This window comes from Pleurodeles waltl, chromosome 4_2 (genome assembly GCF_031143425.1).
Source record: "Pleurodeles waltl isolate 20211129_DDA chromosome 4_2, aPleWal1.hap1.20221129, whole genome shotgun sequence".
NCBI classification, from domain to species: Eukaryota; Metazoa; Chordata; class Amphibia; order Caudata; family Salamandridae; genus Pleurodeles; species Pleurodeles waltl.
Window position 1 is genome coordinate 287,898,914 of NC_090443.1, and position 14,234 is coordinate 287,913,147.

Here is a 14,234-nt window from a genome sequence, read left to right on the forward strand (position 1 = left end):
TGGGTAGTCTTCTGAGAATAAGATAGTTATCCATGGATCCTATGTTTGGAGGTAATGAACTCCATAGTTTGGCTGCTTGAACAGAGAAAGATGTACAAACCTGTGGATTTTTTCTTGTATGGTGGGGTTTTGAGTCGAGCTGCTAATCTTCAGCGGAGGTTCCTTTTTTTCAATGTATTTAATGGTTTGTTTTTTTCCAGATGAAAAGTGGTAGTCAAGTTAAGTCAAGTTTATTATGTTACGGAACTCCGACGGAGGTCCACATAAAATAGTACATAATTGTATTAAAAGAAGAAACAAAGATAGTAAACGAATTAAACTTTGAAAAACAAGTTGATTAAGCTAATACAAAGTTAAAAAACACTTAAAATAGTTAAAAGCTCTAGCACAAAACATTTCATTAGGCAGAATGAGTAAGGCTTGTAAAAGGTTAGAAGCAGTACTAAAAGAAATGGTAAGACAAATAGTGCGCAGCCACCTACGGCGATAGGGCAATAGGACCGGGCAGATCAAAACAACATGTTTCAAGTCTTGAATGCCGTTATGGCATAGATTACAAATAGCGGAGGAGCCAAACCATTTTTGCTTGTAATGTGCTTAGGGGGAGCTGCCCCTGTCGCAGCAGGAGCCAGAATCTTCTCACCCCATGAGGCAAGTTCCAAATAAGGTAGGGCTGGGTGGCCCTTGGTCTTAAGGAATTTGATACTGTATGAAAGCTCTGGCTTGTGCACAAGCCAGGCTGTCCTGGCAGAAACTCACCGCCCAGGTTGCTTTCCTAAGTGTGGATTTAAGCTGTGCTGGAGAGAGAGTAAAAATTTCAGAAGGATCTAATTATAGATGATCCATGGCATATACAAAATTCCTGCAGCTGTATATTTTACTTTATGACCGGCTAATATTTCTTTTTTAAGCAGTGACCGCAAAGAGTTGCTCCTGCACGTCATCAGATTAAACATCCAGCGAATGAAAAGTGGTACTGTTCCATGTATTGCTCTGTGGGTGATACAAAGCAGTTTGAATGTGGATCTTCTGGCAATCGGTAACCAATGTAGAGCCCTCAAGGCAGGGGAGATGTTTGCTTGTGGCTTTACATACAGGAGTAGTCTAGCAGCAAAGTTTTAAATTTGTTTTAGTCTTTTCATAGTTAATAAAGATGATCCGTGGTTGAGGCCATCTGCATAATCAAGTTTGGACAGTACAAGAGAGATGGTAGCCTGGACCTTGAGTGGAAATCTCAGGAGGGGGAAAAGCTTTGCAGAGTTCTTATAGTAATGAAGCTTGATCTTGCTAATTTACCCACTTGGACATTCATTGACAATTTGGAGTCCATGCCAATTTTAAGATTTCTCTCTTCTTTAGATACTTTAGGAGGTATTCCCTGATCGTCAGGCTAGGCGCAGAGTGGGTCCTAATTTTACCACTTGCCTCGTGAGTATTATGGAAGCATTCCGTTTGAGCTGGCTCCATGCCATCCACCGATCAACGGCTTTCAGGCAATCAAACATTTTTGAGTTTCCAATGTCTGTGGGGCTTTCCAGTTTAAGGAGTATTTGTGTGTTATCTGCATAGTTATAGCATCTGAGCTGAAATTCATTGATAATTGCTGGTAATGACTTAATGTAGATGTTGAAAAGCATGGGTGGTATGATAGAGCCTTGAGAGACCCCTGTTTTCCTGAAGTAAAGGTGGAGTATGGATGGCATTTGTTCTGTTTTGAAGTTGGGATGAGCAGCCCACTCTATTCCAGCATCATAGAGTCTTTATATTAGAGTGTCATGGTCAACTGTTTCAAAGGCAGCTGAGAGGTACAAGGGAAGTAGTACAACGACCCCTTTCCAGTTTACTCTGTTTTTAAGGTCATTCCAGATGGTGATGAGGGCAGATTCTGTGCCTCTTCCTGGACGGACTCCTGTTTGGTAATCTGAAAGTATGAGTTATATTCACTGCATTGTGACATTTGGGTGAATGCTGCTCTTTCTATCAGGTTGCACAGGAAAGGTCCATTTGGAATCGGTTTGTAGTTGTTAGGGTCATGTGGGTCCAGGTTTGTTTTCATTCATGATGGGTAAGTATGCTTTCTTTAGGTTGTCTACAAAGATTCCCATAGTTAAAGATTTTTTGATGATTCTTCTTACTGGTGCGGCAGAAGAGGTAGTTCAAAGAATGTTCTTGAAGATTTGCTTGCTTTGACAAATTCATATTCTATTTGTTAGAAGGAATGCAAAGGCTGGGTTAGCCTACTTTTGGAGGGGATCGTTGGAAACAGTTCAGTGCTGGTGGTTTCCCTTTGTTCTAGATAAGAGGTCAACATGTCTGCTTTGGTTGTGTAATGATTTGCCAGTTTGTCACTGCATTCTTGAGTAATGGGATGAGTTCCTTCTGTGCATTTAGAGTTACAAAAGTTTGTGATAATTTTATAAAATTCTTTATTTGCACATTTAGCGTTTTGAATTCTAGCTGAATAGAACCTGTTTTATCTTTTTAGATTGATTATAAAATGAGTGGACATTCTTAGATAGGTCAGTAGGGTTTCCTGGAAAATCAGTAGTGATTTCATTGTATTATTAGTGAAATCTTTATTAAAGTGCAGTTTCGCTCCACTTAGGCCTACACAGTCCAGCAAGGTGTCAAACTGGAATAAAACGTGCACGCCAAGTTTCATAATGCAGTTCCCAACACACTAAATACACATCTTATGGTACTTCAGGAATTGTCATATTTATCTGACCCATTGCTTTTAATGACCAGATAATGGTGAAATAGAACATGTGGATATATATATTCATGTGATGACTCCTTGACAATGCCAATTGCCCTGCCTTATATATATTAATGCAGGGATCTTCTGCAAAACCAATAGGCCAGTCTTATATATATATGTATACATATATAGATATATATCATTGGGGTGACCCCTTGACAAAGCCAGTAGGCCTGTCTTATGCATAATGACACTCCTTTATATTGGGATTTTTCATCTGGTGCAGGTGGGAGCATTGTGGTTATGGGGTACAGCACCTACTAGGTGTGAAATGTGATATGAGGGTGTAGTGAATTTTTTTTCCATCTACCTCATGTAAATATTTTCAAATTGATGCGTAGTATGTAGTACTGTGGTGTATAAAATGTACTTTTCCCTTTTTAAAAGAAAAGGCCCTGACTGGACAATAATTTGAGTGTTCTGGCAGTGTGCCAGCGAATTAGGATTACTAGCCCACACCATCTCCCCTTAAATAGGCCTCGGTCTGCTCTGCTTCGCTAAGCTGGGAGAGTCAAGTGCTACAACAGGGTACTTGGTTCTCAGTAAAAAACACAATAGCTTATTTATTACTTGTGCAGGACTCACATCCTTTGGGACTAATGACCCAAATTTCTTACAGCGAGGTATTGGCTTTGTCAGTGTTTTTTAGTCATTTTTTACAGCAGCATGTTATAGTACATTTTTGTATTGATGGCAGGAGGGAGGTTGGGGCGGAAGGGTACACAGAAGGGGGGAAAACACAGAGGGTAAGCTAGGAGGTCAACTACACGTACAGCATGGCTAAAATAACAATGCCAATGCCAATGCCTTGCATATGTGACACCTGTTGGCGCTGCAATTGCTTTTTATTTCTATTTTTGTTCTTTGGATTATTTCAGACTTCTTTTCTATAGTTGGTCCTGGTCCTTTCTAGCCTTGTCTTTTTGATATTTAATGATGAGTGCCTGGCTACAGTCATTTTAGGGTCCTTGGGAAGACACTGAAGCAGCAGGGTTGTTCTTGATTGCTGGATAATGTGCTTGTATAACGCATGACCACTTATTGCTAAAAGGCTGTGACATTTTCAGAGGTTCTATTGTGATAGCTACAAGGAAGCTTGCAGGTTAAAAAGGTAAGCATGTCTGGCTTGAGGGTGCTTATGTTTACTAAATTATTTAGTGACTGTTCACTATCAGCGTATGCTTAAACAATAACTCGACTAGTAATGGTAGTTATGTTTTTCTTAGGCCAGAACCAATTAAGGAATGGAAGGCAGTGGAGAGTTGCTCCCTGCACAGCGTAGCAGGCGATGGTAAGGGAACCCCCTAAGTTTCCCTCCACCAATCTCTGCAACTCCAAATCTATGACTTCTTTGCATTAGATGTGGCCCATGTATGCAAGATCAGAGGGGCCGAGGTTCCACAAAAGATATTAGCAAGGATGCAGAGCTGTACCGACTGTGGCATGATGCATTACACTCACACAATTTTAAGAGCATGCTGCTTAAACGCAATTTTTCAAAATACTTTTTTAGGGAACTGATCACTTATGATCTAAATTAAAGGGTAAGTGAATATGACTTTCACGGAAGAACAAATAACCACAAAAGAGAAAAGCTATTTTATTTCACTTAGTATATGTGCTGAAAGTATGGATATTACTATGAACCATTTAAACTTTCCAAAGTTGGCACCTTCCAGTCAGAAACAAGTATATTTCATGACAACATATAATAGGATAAATGTTAAAACAGCGAGACAGGTTACAAATTGTTTGTCGTTTGCGACGCCCAGAAACGTTGAATCATGGCATGCAGTCATATAGTATCTTTGAGGACATAAGACACTGAGGAATAAATATACAAATAATTTGCAGCTAGATTGCGTTGCATGTCGCCACCGAGAAATAATTGTTTTTATTAATCTTTAATAACTGTTTTTGTTAACCAGTGAAAGATGAACTGTTACGTCGTTGAGTGGTGCAACATTTTGACATGTAAGGTGTCAAATGCAGTTTGTATGATTTTAATTCAAGGTAATACATAGTTTTACATATTGTACAGATTTGGTAAGGCTGAAAATAACAAAATAATTTGTACCTTCTTCATAATGAATTAAACATCATCAGTCCAAGTGGAAGTGGCCCTCGTGGCCTTCTGGGGTGTAGGATGAAGCCTCCATCTCATGTTTGCCCTGAACAGCATCCATAGAGAGAACCCTTACGTCTCTCATGTAATCTGACCCCATATGTATCCCTGGATTATATGACCACCTCCTTTCAGGCCTCTAAGATACTGGTTTTACACCTGAATTTCTGTGTGATCACCTCATGCTTTCTGGGTGTTGTTTGTAGCCTTGCTTTGCTTCTTTGACAATTAGACTAATGTACGTGAAAACAGTGATTTGCAGGTGAAAAGTTCAAGACTGAAAACAGTGTCTTTAATGAACTGGAGTGAAGTGGACACCCTAAAACCGATCTTGCGAGTTAATATCTCGGTCTTAGTAGTTTATGTCAAGGTGGTTTAATGCAATGACTCACACTAAGAGCTACTATTGGCATATGTAAGGAAATGCCTCTTTTGTATGATTTACCCTCCCAAGTTTTGCAACTGATGCTGCTGATTTTTCGACTTTGAGAGTGAAATGAGTCCTGCGAACCAGACCTCAGTGCCAGTACCCAGGGTTTGTCAGTTAGAGGGGTACCCCAGGGCTTGAAGCACTAATTGTACACCCGGGAGGTCCCCAAAGTAAAACCTGATCCGCCACTACAGTCTGGTAAACAAGTTGTGCACTGCTAGCGCGACTTTGCCATTGAAAGCAATGGCAAAGCCACCACTTCCCCTAGACAAGTGTGCAAGGCACCCCTCTTACAGGCCTACCAAGCCCCAAAGGTAGGGTGCAACATATGACACAGGCAGGACATGTACTTTGCATGTCCTGACTGCAAAGCACATGAAACAACCATTTTTAACGTGAAAAGACTTGGTTGTCCAATTGGTGAGTACAGAGTTACACGCTGACCCCCAGCTGTGCTGACTCCCAAATGGTGAGACCAGTGTGGGCACTCCAAGGTGTCAAATAACATGTTACATAAAGCCCGACTTAAATCTCAAGTCAAAATTCATGTAACTCGTTGCCTTTAAAATTCCTGAGCCTTCCCGGGCACACGTGGAGCCTGTTCAACAAAACAGCTTTCTGCCCTCCTGGAGAGTTGTGCCAACAACTCTAAGGTAGGAGAACAATGAGGTACTGCAGGCCAGGGAGGTGTCACCTCCCTCCTGCAGGAAGCCACTTGGGTATTAGCCCCATAAGGCAGACTTCATTGGTGAAGCGGAATTTAAAGGGCAAATGTGTAACTCCAGGGGACTGGGCAGCCCCACTATTGAGGTAGACAGGCTGGCATGGTGAGCAGAGAAGGGAAACCAGTCACCATCTGGTTTCCCCAGGGGCTTGTAGCCCTGAGGTAGTCACATCCCAGGGGTGGGCTAGGGAGGTCTGAACACCAAGGGAGGGGTCTTGTCATTTTGGTAGTGGGCAGAATAGTGCATCCCAGATTAAGCCAGATGCTTCTGGCCACCAACTGTATCCTGCCCTGAGGGTGCTTTCTGAGAATAAAGTGGGCAACCCTGGCACCCAGACCTCAGATCTCGACCGACTTGGAAGAAGGACTGAAGAAGAACTACCCTGCTGCACCGAGGGACCAGCAAAATGAGGCTGCACCGTCGAAGGCTGCACCTGTTGCAAGTGGTGGTTAGCGAAGAGAGGCACTGTGCCTGCCGTGTCCAGTTCAAAGAAGGAGTTGTCTTCAGAGTCCAGTCAAGCTAAGAGACTCAAAAGGCCACCCAACTGGCCTCCTGTTTGCAGCACAGGGACACAGCAGCTGAAGAAGCCTGCTGTGGCAAGTTGGTAGTCCAAAGTCATCAAGTTGATATCACCACACAGAGTTGCACCCGAGTTTGCTGAGCCCAGGAGAGATGTCAGAGAGTTGCTGGGACCCCCAGAAGGTAAGTTATCGACTCAGGAAGGATTAGCCTTTGACCATGACAACGAACAACTCATAGTCTAGTGGCAACTGGACTTCAGCCATACCGGAGAGGAATGCGAGGTTGTCGACCCTGCAAATAGGACCCCCTTACCATCATTGTGGACCAATATTTTTTAGCCATGTTGCACACTAGCATGGCTGGTGTTCAGCATGGCTAAAGGTTAGTGGGGTAAAGGAGAATGGTGTGGAGTGTCATAAAGTGGAGTAGAGTGGAGTGTTTTGAGTGACATGGAGTGATACAGAGTGGCACAGATTTGAGCAGAGTGAAGTTAAGTGGAGTTTCATGGAGTGGAATAGAGTGCAGTAGTGTAGAGTGCTGTGGAGTTAAGTGGAGGCAGTAGAATGTCATGGAGTGGAGTAGAGCTGAATGTGTAGAGTGGTGTAGAATAGAGTGGGGTATTGAGTTGTAGAGTAGGATGGCGTAGAGCAATGTAGATTGTTGTAGAGTGGAGTGGCATAGAGTGGAGTATTGTAGGAGAGTGGGATGTCATAGAGTGGAGTAGAGTGTGGTAGAGTTGAGTGGTTTAGAGTGTCGCAGAGTGCCGTGGCATAGAGTCAAGTAGTGGAATGAAGCAGCATAGAGTAGTATGTTGCAGAATAGAGTATGGACTTCCCTAGAGTGAAGTGGAATAATTACAGTGGTGCAGAGCAGACTTGCATAGAGTGCACTGAGTTTGGGTAAAGTGGTGTAGACTGCAGTGACACAGAGTGGTGCAGGGTAGATTGCAATGGCGCAGAGTTCAGTATTATAACGTGGTCTAGAGCACAGTGGTCTAGAGTACCTTGATGTAGATATATTGTTTCAGAGTAGAGTGGTGCAGGTTAGAGTGCAGAGGTGTAGAGTAGAGTGGTATAGAGTGCAATGGTGTGGAGTGCATTGGTGCAGAATAGATTAGAATGTTTTAGAGTGGAGTGATGTAGAGTGTAGAGACGTATAGTGCATTGACATAGAGTGGTGCAGATTTGAGTGGTGCAGAGTAAAGTGCAGTGGCATAGAGTGCAGTGGTGCAGAGTAGAGTGGCATTGATTTCAGTGGCGTAGAGTGCAGTCTTACAGAATAGAAAGTTGTAGAGTGCAGTGGTGCAGAGGGCAGTGGGTGCCTATAGGAGCAGTGAAGAGTAGAGTGGCATAGAGTACAGTGACACAGAGCGGCATAGAATAGAGTGGTGTAGAGTGTTGCAGAGTCGAGTATAGTGGCATAGAGTGCAGTGGTCCAGACTGTTTGGAGTAGAGTGCATTTGTTTTGAGCAAAGTGGAGTGGAGTGGATTGGCATAGAGTACAGTGCATAGAGTGGTATAAAGTGGGAAAGAGCGGTGCAGCATAGAGTGCAGTGGCATAGAGGAGATTGTTTCAGAGTAGAGTGAAATGGCATAGAATGGAGTGGTGCAGGGTAAAGTGCAGTGACATAGAACAGTAATGTAGTGTGCAGTGGTAGAGAGTGCAGTTTTGCAGAGGCGAGTGCCCTAGAGTGGAGCGGAGTCGTGCAGATTAAAAGAGAGTGGTCTAGACTGGAATGGTGTATAGTGCAGTGACGAAGAGTGCAGTAGTGCATAGTAGAGTGGGGTACAGTGCTCTGGAACAGAGTAGTTTGGTATAGACTAGAGAAGCTTAGAGTGCAGTGTCATAGAGTGTAGTGGTGCACAGCAGATTAGAGTGGCATAGAGTGGATTAACAGAGTGTGGTGCCGTAAAGTGTAGAGATGTAGAGTGCCTTGGCGGTAGAGTGAATTAGCATAGAGTGCAGTGGAGTGGCATAGAGTAGACCGGTCCAGAGTAGAGTAAGGTAGCATAGTTTGCAGTGGTGCAGAGTGGAGCGGCAGAGAATAGAGTGGTGTACAGTTCTGTGGCAGGGAGTAGAGTGAGCAGGATGTTGTAGTGTGCAGCAGCGTAGAGTAGAGTGACGTAGAATGCATTGGTGTAGAGTGCAGTGGCATAGAGTGTTGCAGAGTAGAGTTCAGTAGCGTACAGAGAAGTGGTGGAGAGTAGGCTGGCATAGAGTGCATTGGTTGTGAGTAAATCAGTGTGCAGTGGCATAGAATAGAGAGGCCAAGAATGGAGTGGAGTGGGGCAGGGTAAAGTGGAATGGCGCAGAGTGGAATAGAGTACAGAGTCGTAGAGTGCAGTGGTGCAGAGTAGATTAGAGTGGCTTAGAGTGCAGTGGCTAAAAGTGGAGTGATGTAGAGTGTAGTGGCATACAGTACATTAAAGTGGAGTACAGGAGAGTGGTGCAGAGTAGAGTGGTGTAGAGTTCAGTGGCTGAGAGTGCAGTGAAGTAGAGTGGAGTGATGCAGATTAGAGTCAAATAGAGTGCACTGACAAGTAGAATGTGGCAGAGAGTGCAGTGTTGCAGAGCAGACTGTCGTAGAGCGCACTGGCGTGGTGCACACTGGCATAGAGTGGTGCAGAGTAGAGTATCTTAGAGAGCAGTGGCATATAGTACAATGGCGCAGAGTACAATTAATTCAGGGTGCAGTGGTGTAGTGTTGCAGAGTAGACTATAGGGCATAGAGTGCAGTGGTGCAGAATAGACTGGCACAGATTACATTGGTTTTGAGTAAAGTGGTGTAGAGTGCATTGGCTTACAGTCCAGTGGTTAGAGTAGAGTGTAGAGGCATAAATTAGAGTAGTGCATGGTAGAGTACAGTGGCATAGAGTGCAGTGGTACAGAGTATTTTAGAGTAGCGTAGAGTGGATTGGCATAGAGTGCACTGGTGTAAAGTGGTGCGGTACAGAGTAGAGTGCATTGGCGTAGAGTGGAGTGGTGTAGAGTGCAGTGACAAAAAGTGCAGTGGTGCATAATAGAGTAGTATGAGGTAGGGTGCATTGGCATAGAGTAGAGTGGTATAGAATAAAGAGTAGAGTGGAGCTGTCCAGAGTAAAGTGCAGTGTCGCAGTGTGGAGTGGGGAAGTTAGGAGTGGTGCAGAGTAGATTGTAGTGGCATGGAGTGATGGAGAGTAGAGTGGAGTAGGGTAAAGTGGAGTATGCATGGTGTAGAAGTGTGGTAATGTACTGCCATTACAGACAACACTTTTTCAATTGAAATAACCATTACATTTGCACACACATACAGTTTAACTGATGAAAGTATACCTAGTGTATTGATTTGTTTTGATTATATTAATTAAAATATTTGTTTCCACCACACTTCAGAATTAGCAAATATTGTGCTTCATTTGTGCTGCCACAATTCTGATATTTTCTGAAATATCTGCACAGTTGATTTACAGACATTTACATTTTGTTGTGTGCTAGAGCTAGAAAACAAATAACATGGGATAGCCTTCTGTGCAGTACACCATCAGTAGCCAGCCTGATTGCCATGACTGAAGGGAGAGAAAGAAAAGGAAGCACTAAGGTCCAGATGTAGCAAAGGTTTTTACCCATTCTGTGTCTATGGGAAAAAGTGTTAGTACATATGGCCCTAAGTTCCCTGGAAGGCAGAACCTGACATGTGACCTCTTTCTTTGACTGCAGAGTAAATGTGACAAGATCAGAACAAGATTTCAAGGCCTGTCTACAGACATCCAGTACTTGTGGAAGAATACAGTAAATAAGGTTTGTGCAAGGGAAGGGATGAACTCAAGTTTGACAGCATAAACCAAATAAAGCCAGCAAACAGAAAGCCAGAAATTGTGAGTTACAAACCACAAAGCCAGTGATAAGCAATGGGCGGAATGCATTCCCAGTGAAGCTTTCCAGTTGTCTTCAAGATGTTGTTAGAAAACCAGACAACTGCGCTGTCGGTTAGCGCCGACTTAAAAAGGCAGCAACAAAACCCCAGTGCAATGAAAAAGTGCCATAGGTAGACCCATGAGATGACGTCCCAATCTTCTTGTTCCAGCAGTTGGCAGATCTAGACCTTAAAGCAACAAAAGGCAAAAAGGTGACTAATGTTAATGTGCTTTTTGTGTGATCTCTGAATAGCATTTTACAATGTAGACCCGAAAGCAAGTAAAGGCAAAAAGGCGATTAGTTAGTAGGTTTTTTTGCGAGAATTTAGATTCACATGTTACAATACGTAGTGGTTTACGTGAATAGTTACAGTGGTTTACACTTATGGAATGCAGTGAGTCTAGATAAATTAAAATGTGTATTGACTGGCTATGGGACAGGATATGTGCAACTTTCATAGTTTTTCTGAATATCAGTCTGGTATTCTAGGGGAGACGATTTGTTGACACTGCCAATATTAACTGACTGTTTACTTCCCTGCTATTAAAATTTATTTTCATACAAGCATTATTCACAGTACAGTATTTCACTATCAATTGTTTGGCTCGAGGTCAGGTGTCTCCAACCAAAGGATCGTGAGCCACCAGTAGTTTGCAGGAACCTTCTGAGTAGCTCCCAGCCTTGAGTTCACTTTTAAACTAAGAACTGTAATAAATAAGTGTTGCGTTTTCCTTTTAAAGTTAAGGAAAGGCTGTGTTAATATTACCTGATCAGCAGGCTGCAGATCGCAAAGCCTGATAATGAGCAGTACCCCACTCAGATTTATGAACCTGGGTCACAGAGGTTCAGTACTAAAGCAAAGAGGTATTTAACTCTTAAATAAAATCATCATCAACTCAGTATTGGAAAAGAACAAAAGTGAGAACAACATGTTTCTTAATGCTTTTAATTGAGGGAAAATTAAAATAAGGAGCTAATTTAATTATTAAGTTAACTCTTCACTTTAATTTTCTCCCATTTCAAAGTGTTGCATTTACAAACAGCAGGAATCTAGCTCCCAGTGGTTGGTAGACACAGTGCCATTTTTATAACTAAAAACCGTCATTTTTCAAATGGGAGAAATTTAAAGAGAAGAAAAATGTTCCTATGAAACATAGGGGGTCATTACGACCTCAGCGGTCTTTTCAAAAGACCGCAGAGGCCGCGGGAGTCAGAATACCGCCATTGCCGGCGGTATTTCTGTCTCCCTATTATGACATTTCCGCTGGGCCAGCGGAAATGTCACATCAACATTGCAGCCAGCTCGTAATAGAGCCGGCGGCAATGCTGATGTGCAGCGGGTGCAGTAGCACCCGTCGCACATTTCACTGCCCGAAATTCAGGCAGTGAAATGCGCGACGGGGCTCTGCATGGGGGCCCCTGCACTGCCCATGCCAAGTGCATGGGCAGTGCAGGGGCCCCCAGGGGCACCCCAAGTCCCCTTACCGCCGGCCTTTCCATGGCGGTGTGTACCGCCATGGACAAGCCGGTGGTCGGGGACTCATAATCCCCAGGGCAGCGGTGCTTGCACCGCTGCCCTGGGGATTATGACTGCCAGGCGGAATCCTGGCGGGAAAATGGAGGGGCCGGCGGTATGGCCGTGGCAATTCCACCATGGTCATAATTGCTGGCGGAACACCGCCAGCCTGTTGGCGGTGTTACCGCCAACATACCGCCGGCCGCCAGGGTCGTAATGACCCCCATAATGCCTTAAGGTTGTTCTCAACTTTCAATTAGTCCAGTTAAGGATTACTGTTTTATGAAGCATGTTTCATCACTTTAAATTCCTTCCGTTTAAACAAATGACTGTATTTTTCTGTTGTAAATATGGCACTATGTCCACATGCCACTTGGAGTAAATCCCTACTTTTAGGAAATGCAACAATTTCATATGGGAAAACATAAAAATGATTAGCTTTATGGAATATGTATAAACATAAAGTTAACTCTTCTGTTGAAATTCCTCCCATTTCAAAGTGTCACATTTACAGACAAGAGGCATCTTACTCATAGTGGCTTGTAGACAGTCTGTCATATTTATAACTGAAAAATACAGCCATTTCTAATTTCAAAAGGGAAACATTTAAAATGCAAACAAATATTTCACCAAGTGCAGAAAACTGTTCCTTATTAAGAACATTATTGAAAAAAATGATTGTATGTTTGTGTTGTACATGTAACTGCGCCAGGCATGGTGAAAGGTCTGTCCTGTGCTACAAATACGTAGGACACAGGCTCTCGGTCACCCATACATATATAGCCCATTCATTCACACACATGTACATACATCCCACAGACCACACACTGACGTGCATGACTGCCCTGTCATAGGATAGTAAATCACAGTATTTTATTCAAACCAGTATCGAGGTCTATGTACATTAGGTTTAAAGTCAAGGAAGGTGGGTGACGGGGTTATGAGATGCCTTTGTTCTAGGGTGATGGTTGTGGGTGGGATAAATGTGACAATCAGGAAGGTATGTTTGGTTAAGCTGGTTTGATCTCCAAAATCAGCTTTGAATTCAAGGCTGTCACAAAGAGGCGGCCAACTGGTGGTCAGTTCTCTGAAAGATCTCTCCCTGTTGCTCTGATAGGCCCAAGAGGGACTCTGAAGACCAATTTATGACAACATATTTATTAAATGGGATAACTTTACATAGTACATGTTTTGCCTGATTATCTGGCATGAATCTGACATACCTAGGCCTCTGCCTAGTGTGGCTGAGTGGGCGAAAAACAATGGTTTGGAATGCCTCCCGACTGATTGCCACTGGTTAGACTGTTTCCAAGCATTCATCTCATCACTTATTGGGTGTTTGATTGCCATTAGGTGTATACCTGGAAAGTTGAGACTAGCGCAGCTTTCCAACCCTACTACTGCCAGTGTTTGTGAGTTGCAAAAAGTGGTAGATTTGCACCCATTCATTTTATAAGTGCATATTTACTATGTTTTGGGAAACCAGTCACTATAAATCACACCCCAAAAAATGAACAAGTTAAAACCTCTTAGTGAAATGAGAATGATGAGAAAATCTGACATAGACATGGCAGACCTGACTCAAGGCCCCCAGACCCAACTACCAAACCAAACATGTATTTAGTGTGCCACTACCACCCCTCCCCACTGAAAGCTATACCCCTGCTCATTCCTCCTGGGCCTGGTGGTTTTCCCTGGGAACTAATGACTACGGTCTTGTACAGCCCATTGGACCCTTGTGGTGTATGGATGCCCTTCTTTCAGCTGCATTAAGGTGCAAACTGATACATCCAGCTGCGCGAGGAAGCAGGTATGTTTGTGTATGTCGACCCATTGGTTGGAGGTCTGCTGCAAGGGCCTTACCGTTAGAGATGCCATCCGGACTTCTTTAGTGTATTTCGGGCTCTTCCTGGAATAGACCGCCATTTTTCTTTGCTGAGTCAGAAACTAACCCCTTGAGCTCTTCAAAGACCTGGAAGTGAGGAGGGAAACGGGGAATGAAAATGGGAGCCAGAGAAGATCGGGAGTCTAGTCCACCCAGCTTATCCTCTAGTAAAGTGGCAATGTGTGATCGGAAGACAGAGCCATATAGGGGCAGGGAAACTCTACAAAACAAAATATAGCTCTCTACGTTTTCACTTAGTGTCAGGTCATGAAACTGAAGAGTGGGAGAGCTCATCTTGGGCCTTGATGTCAGTGAGGAGAGCCCATGAAACTGTAATACTGGGAGAGATCAGGTAGGTGATAGTGAGCCCCTGAAA

General features: G+C 43.4%; 1 protein-coding gene across 1 annotated transcript in view; it reads right to left on the bottom strand.

The window, feature by feature from the left end:
* Nucleotides 1-4,337: 4,337 nt before the first annotated feature.
* Nucleotides 4,338-14,234, bottom strand: part of LOC138292530 (heme oxygenase 1-like) — a 76,156-nt gene continuing 66,259 nt past the window's right edge. The window contains 2 exon segments of the mRNA XM_069231176.1: nucleotides 4,338-10,644; nucleotides 13,837-13,945. Of these exon segments, the coding sequence (XP_069087277.1) occupies nucleotides 13,862-13,945 (84 nt within the window). The 3' untranslated portion in view covers nucleotides 4,338-10,644; nucleotides 13,837-13,861.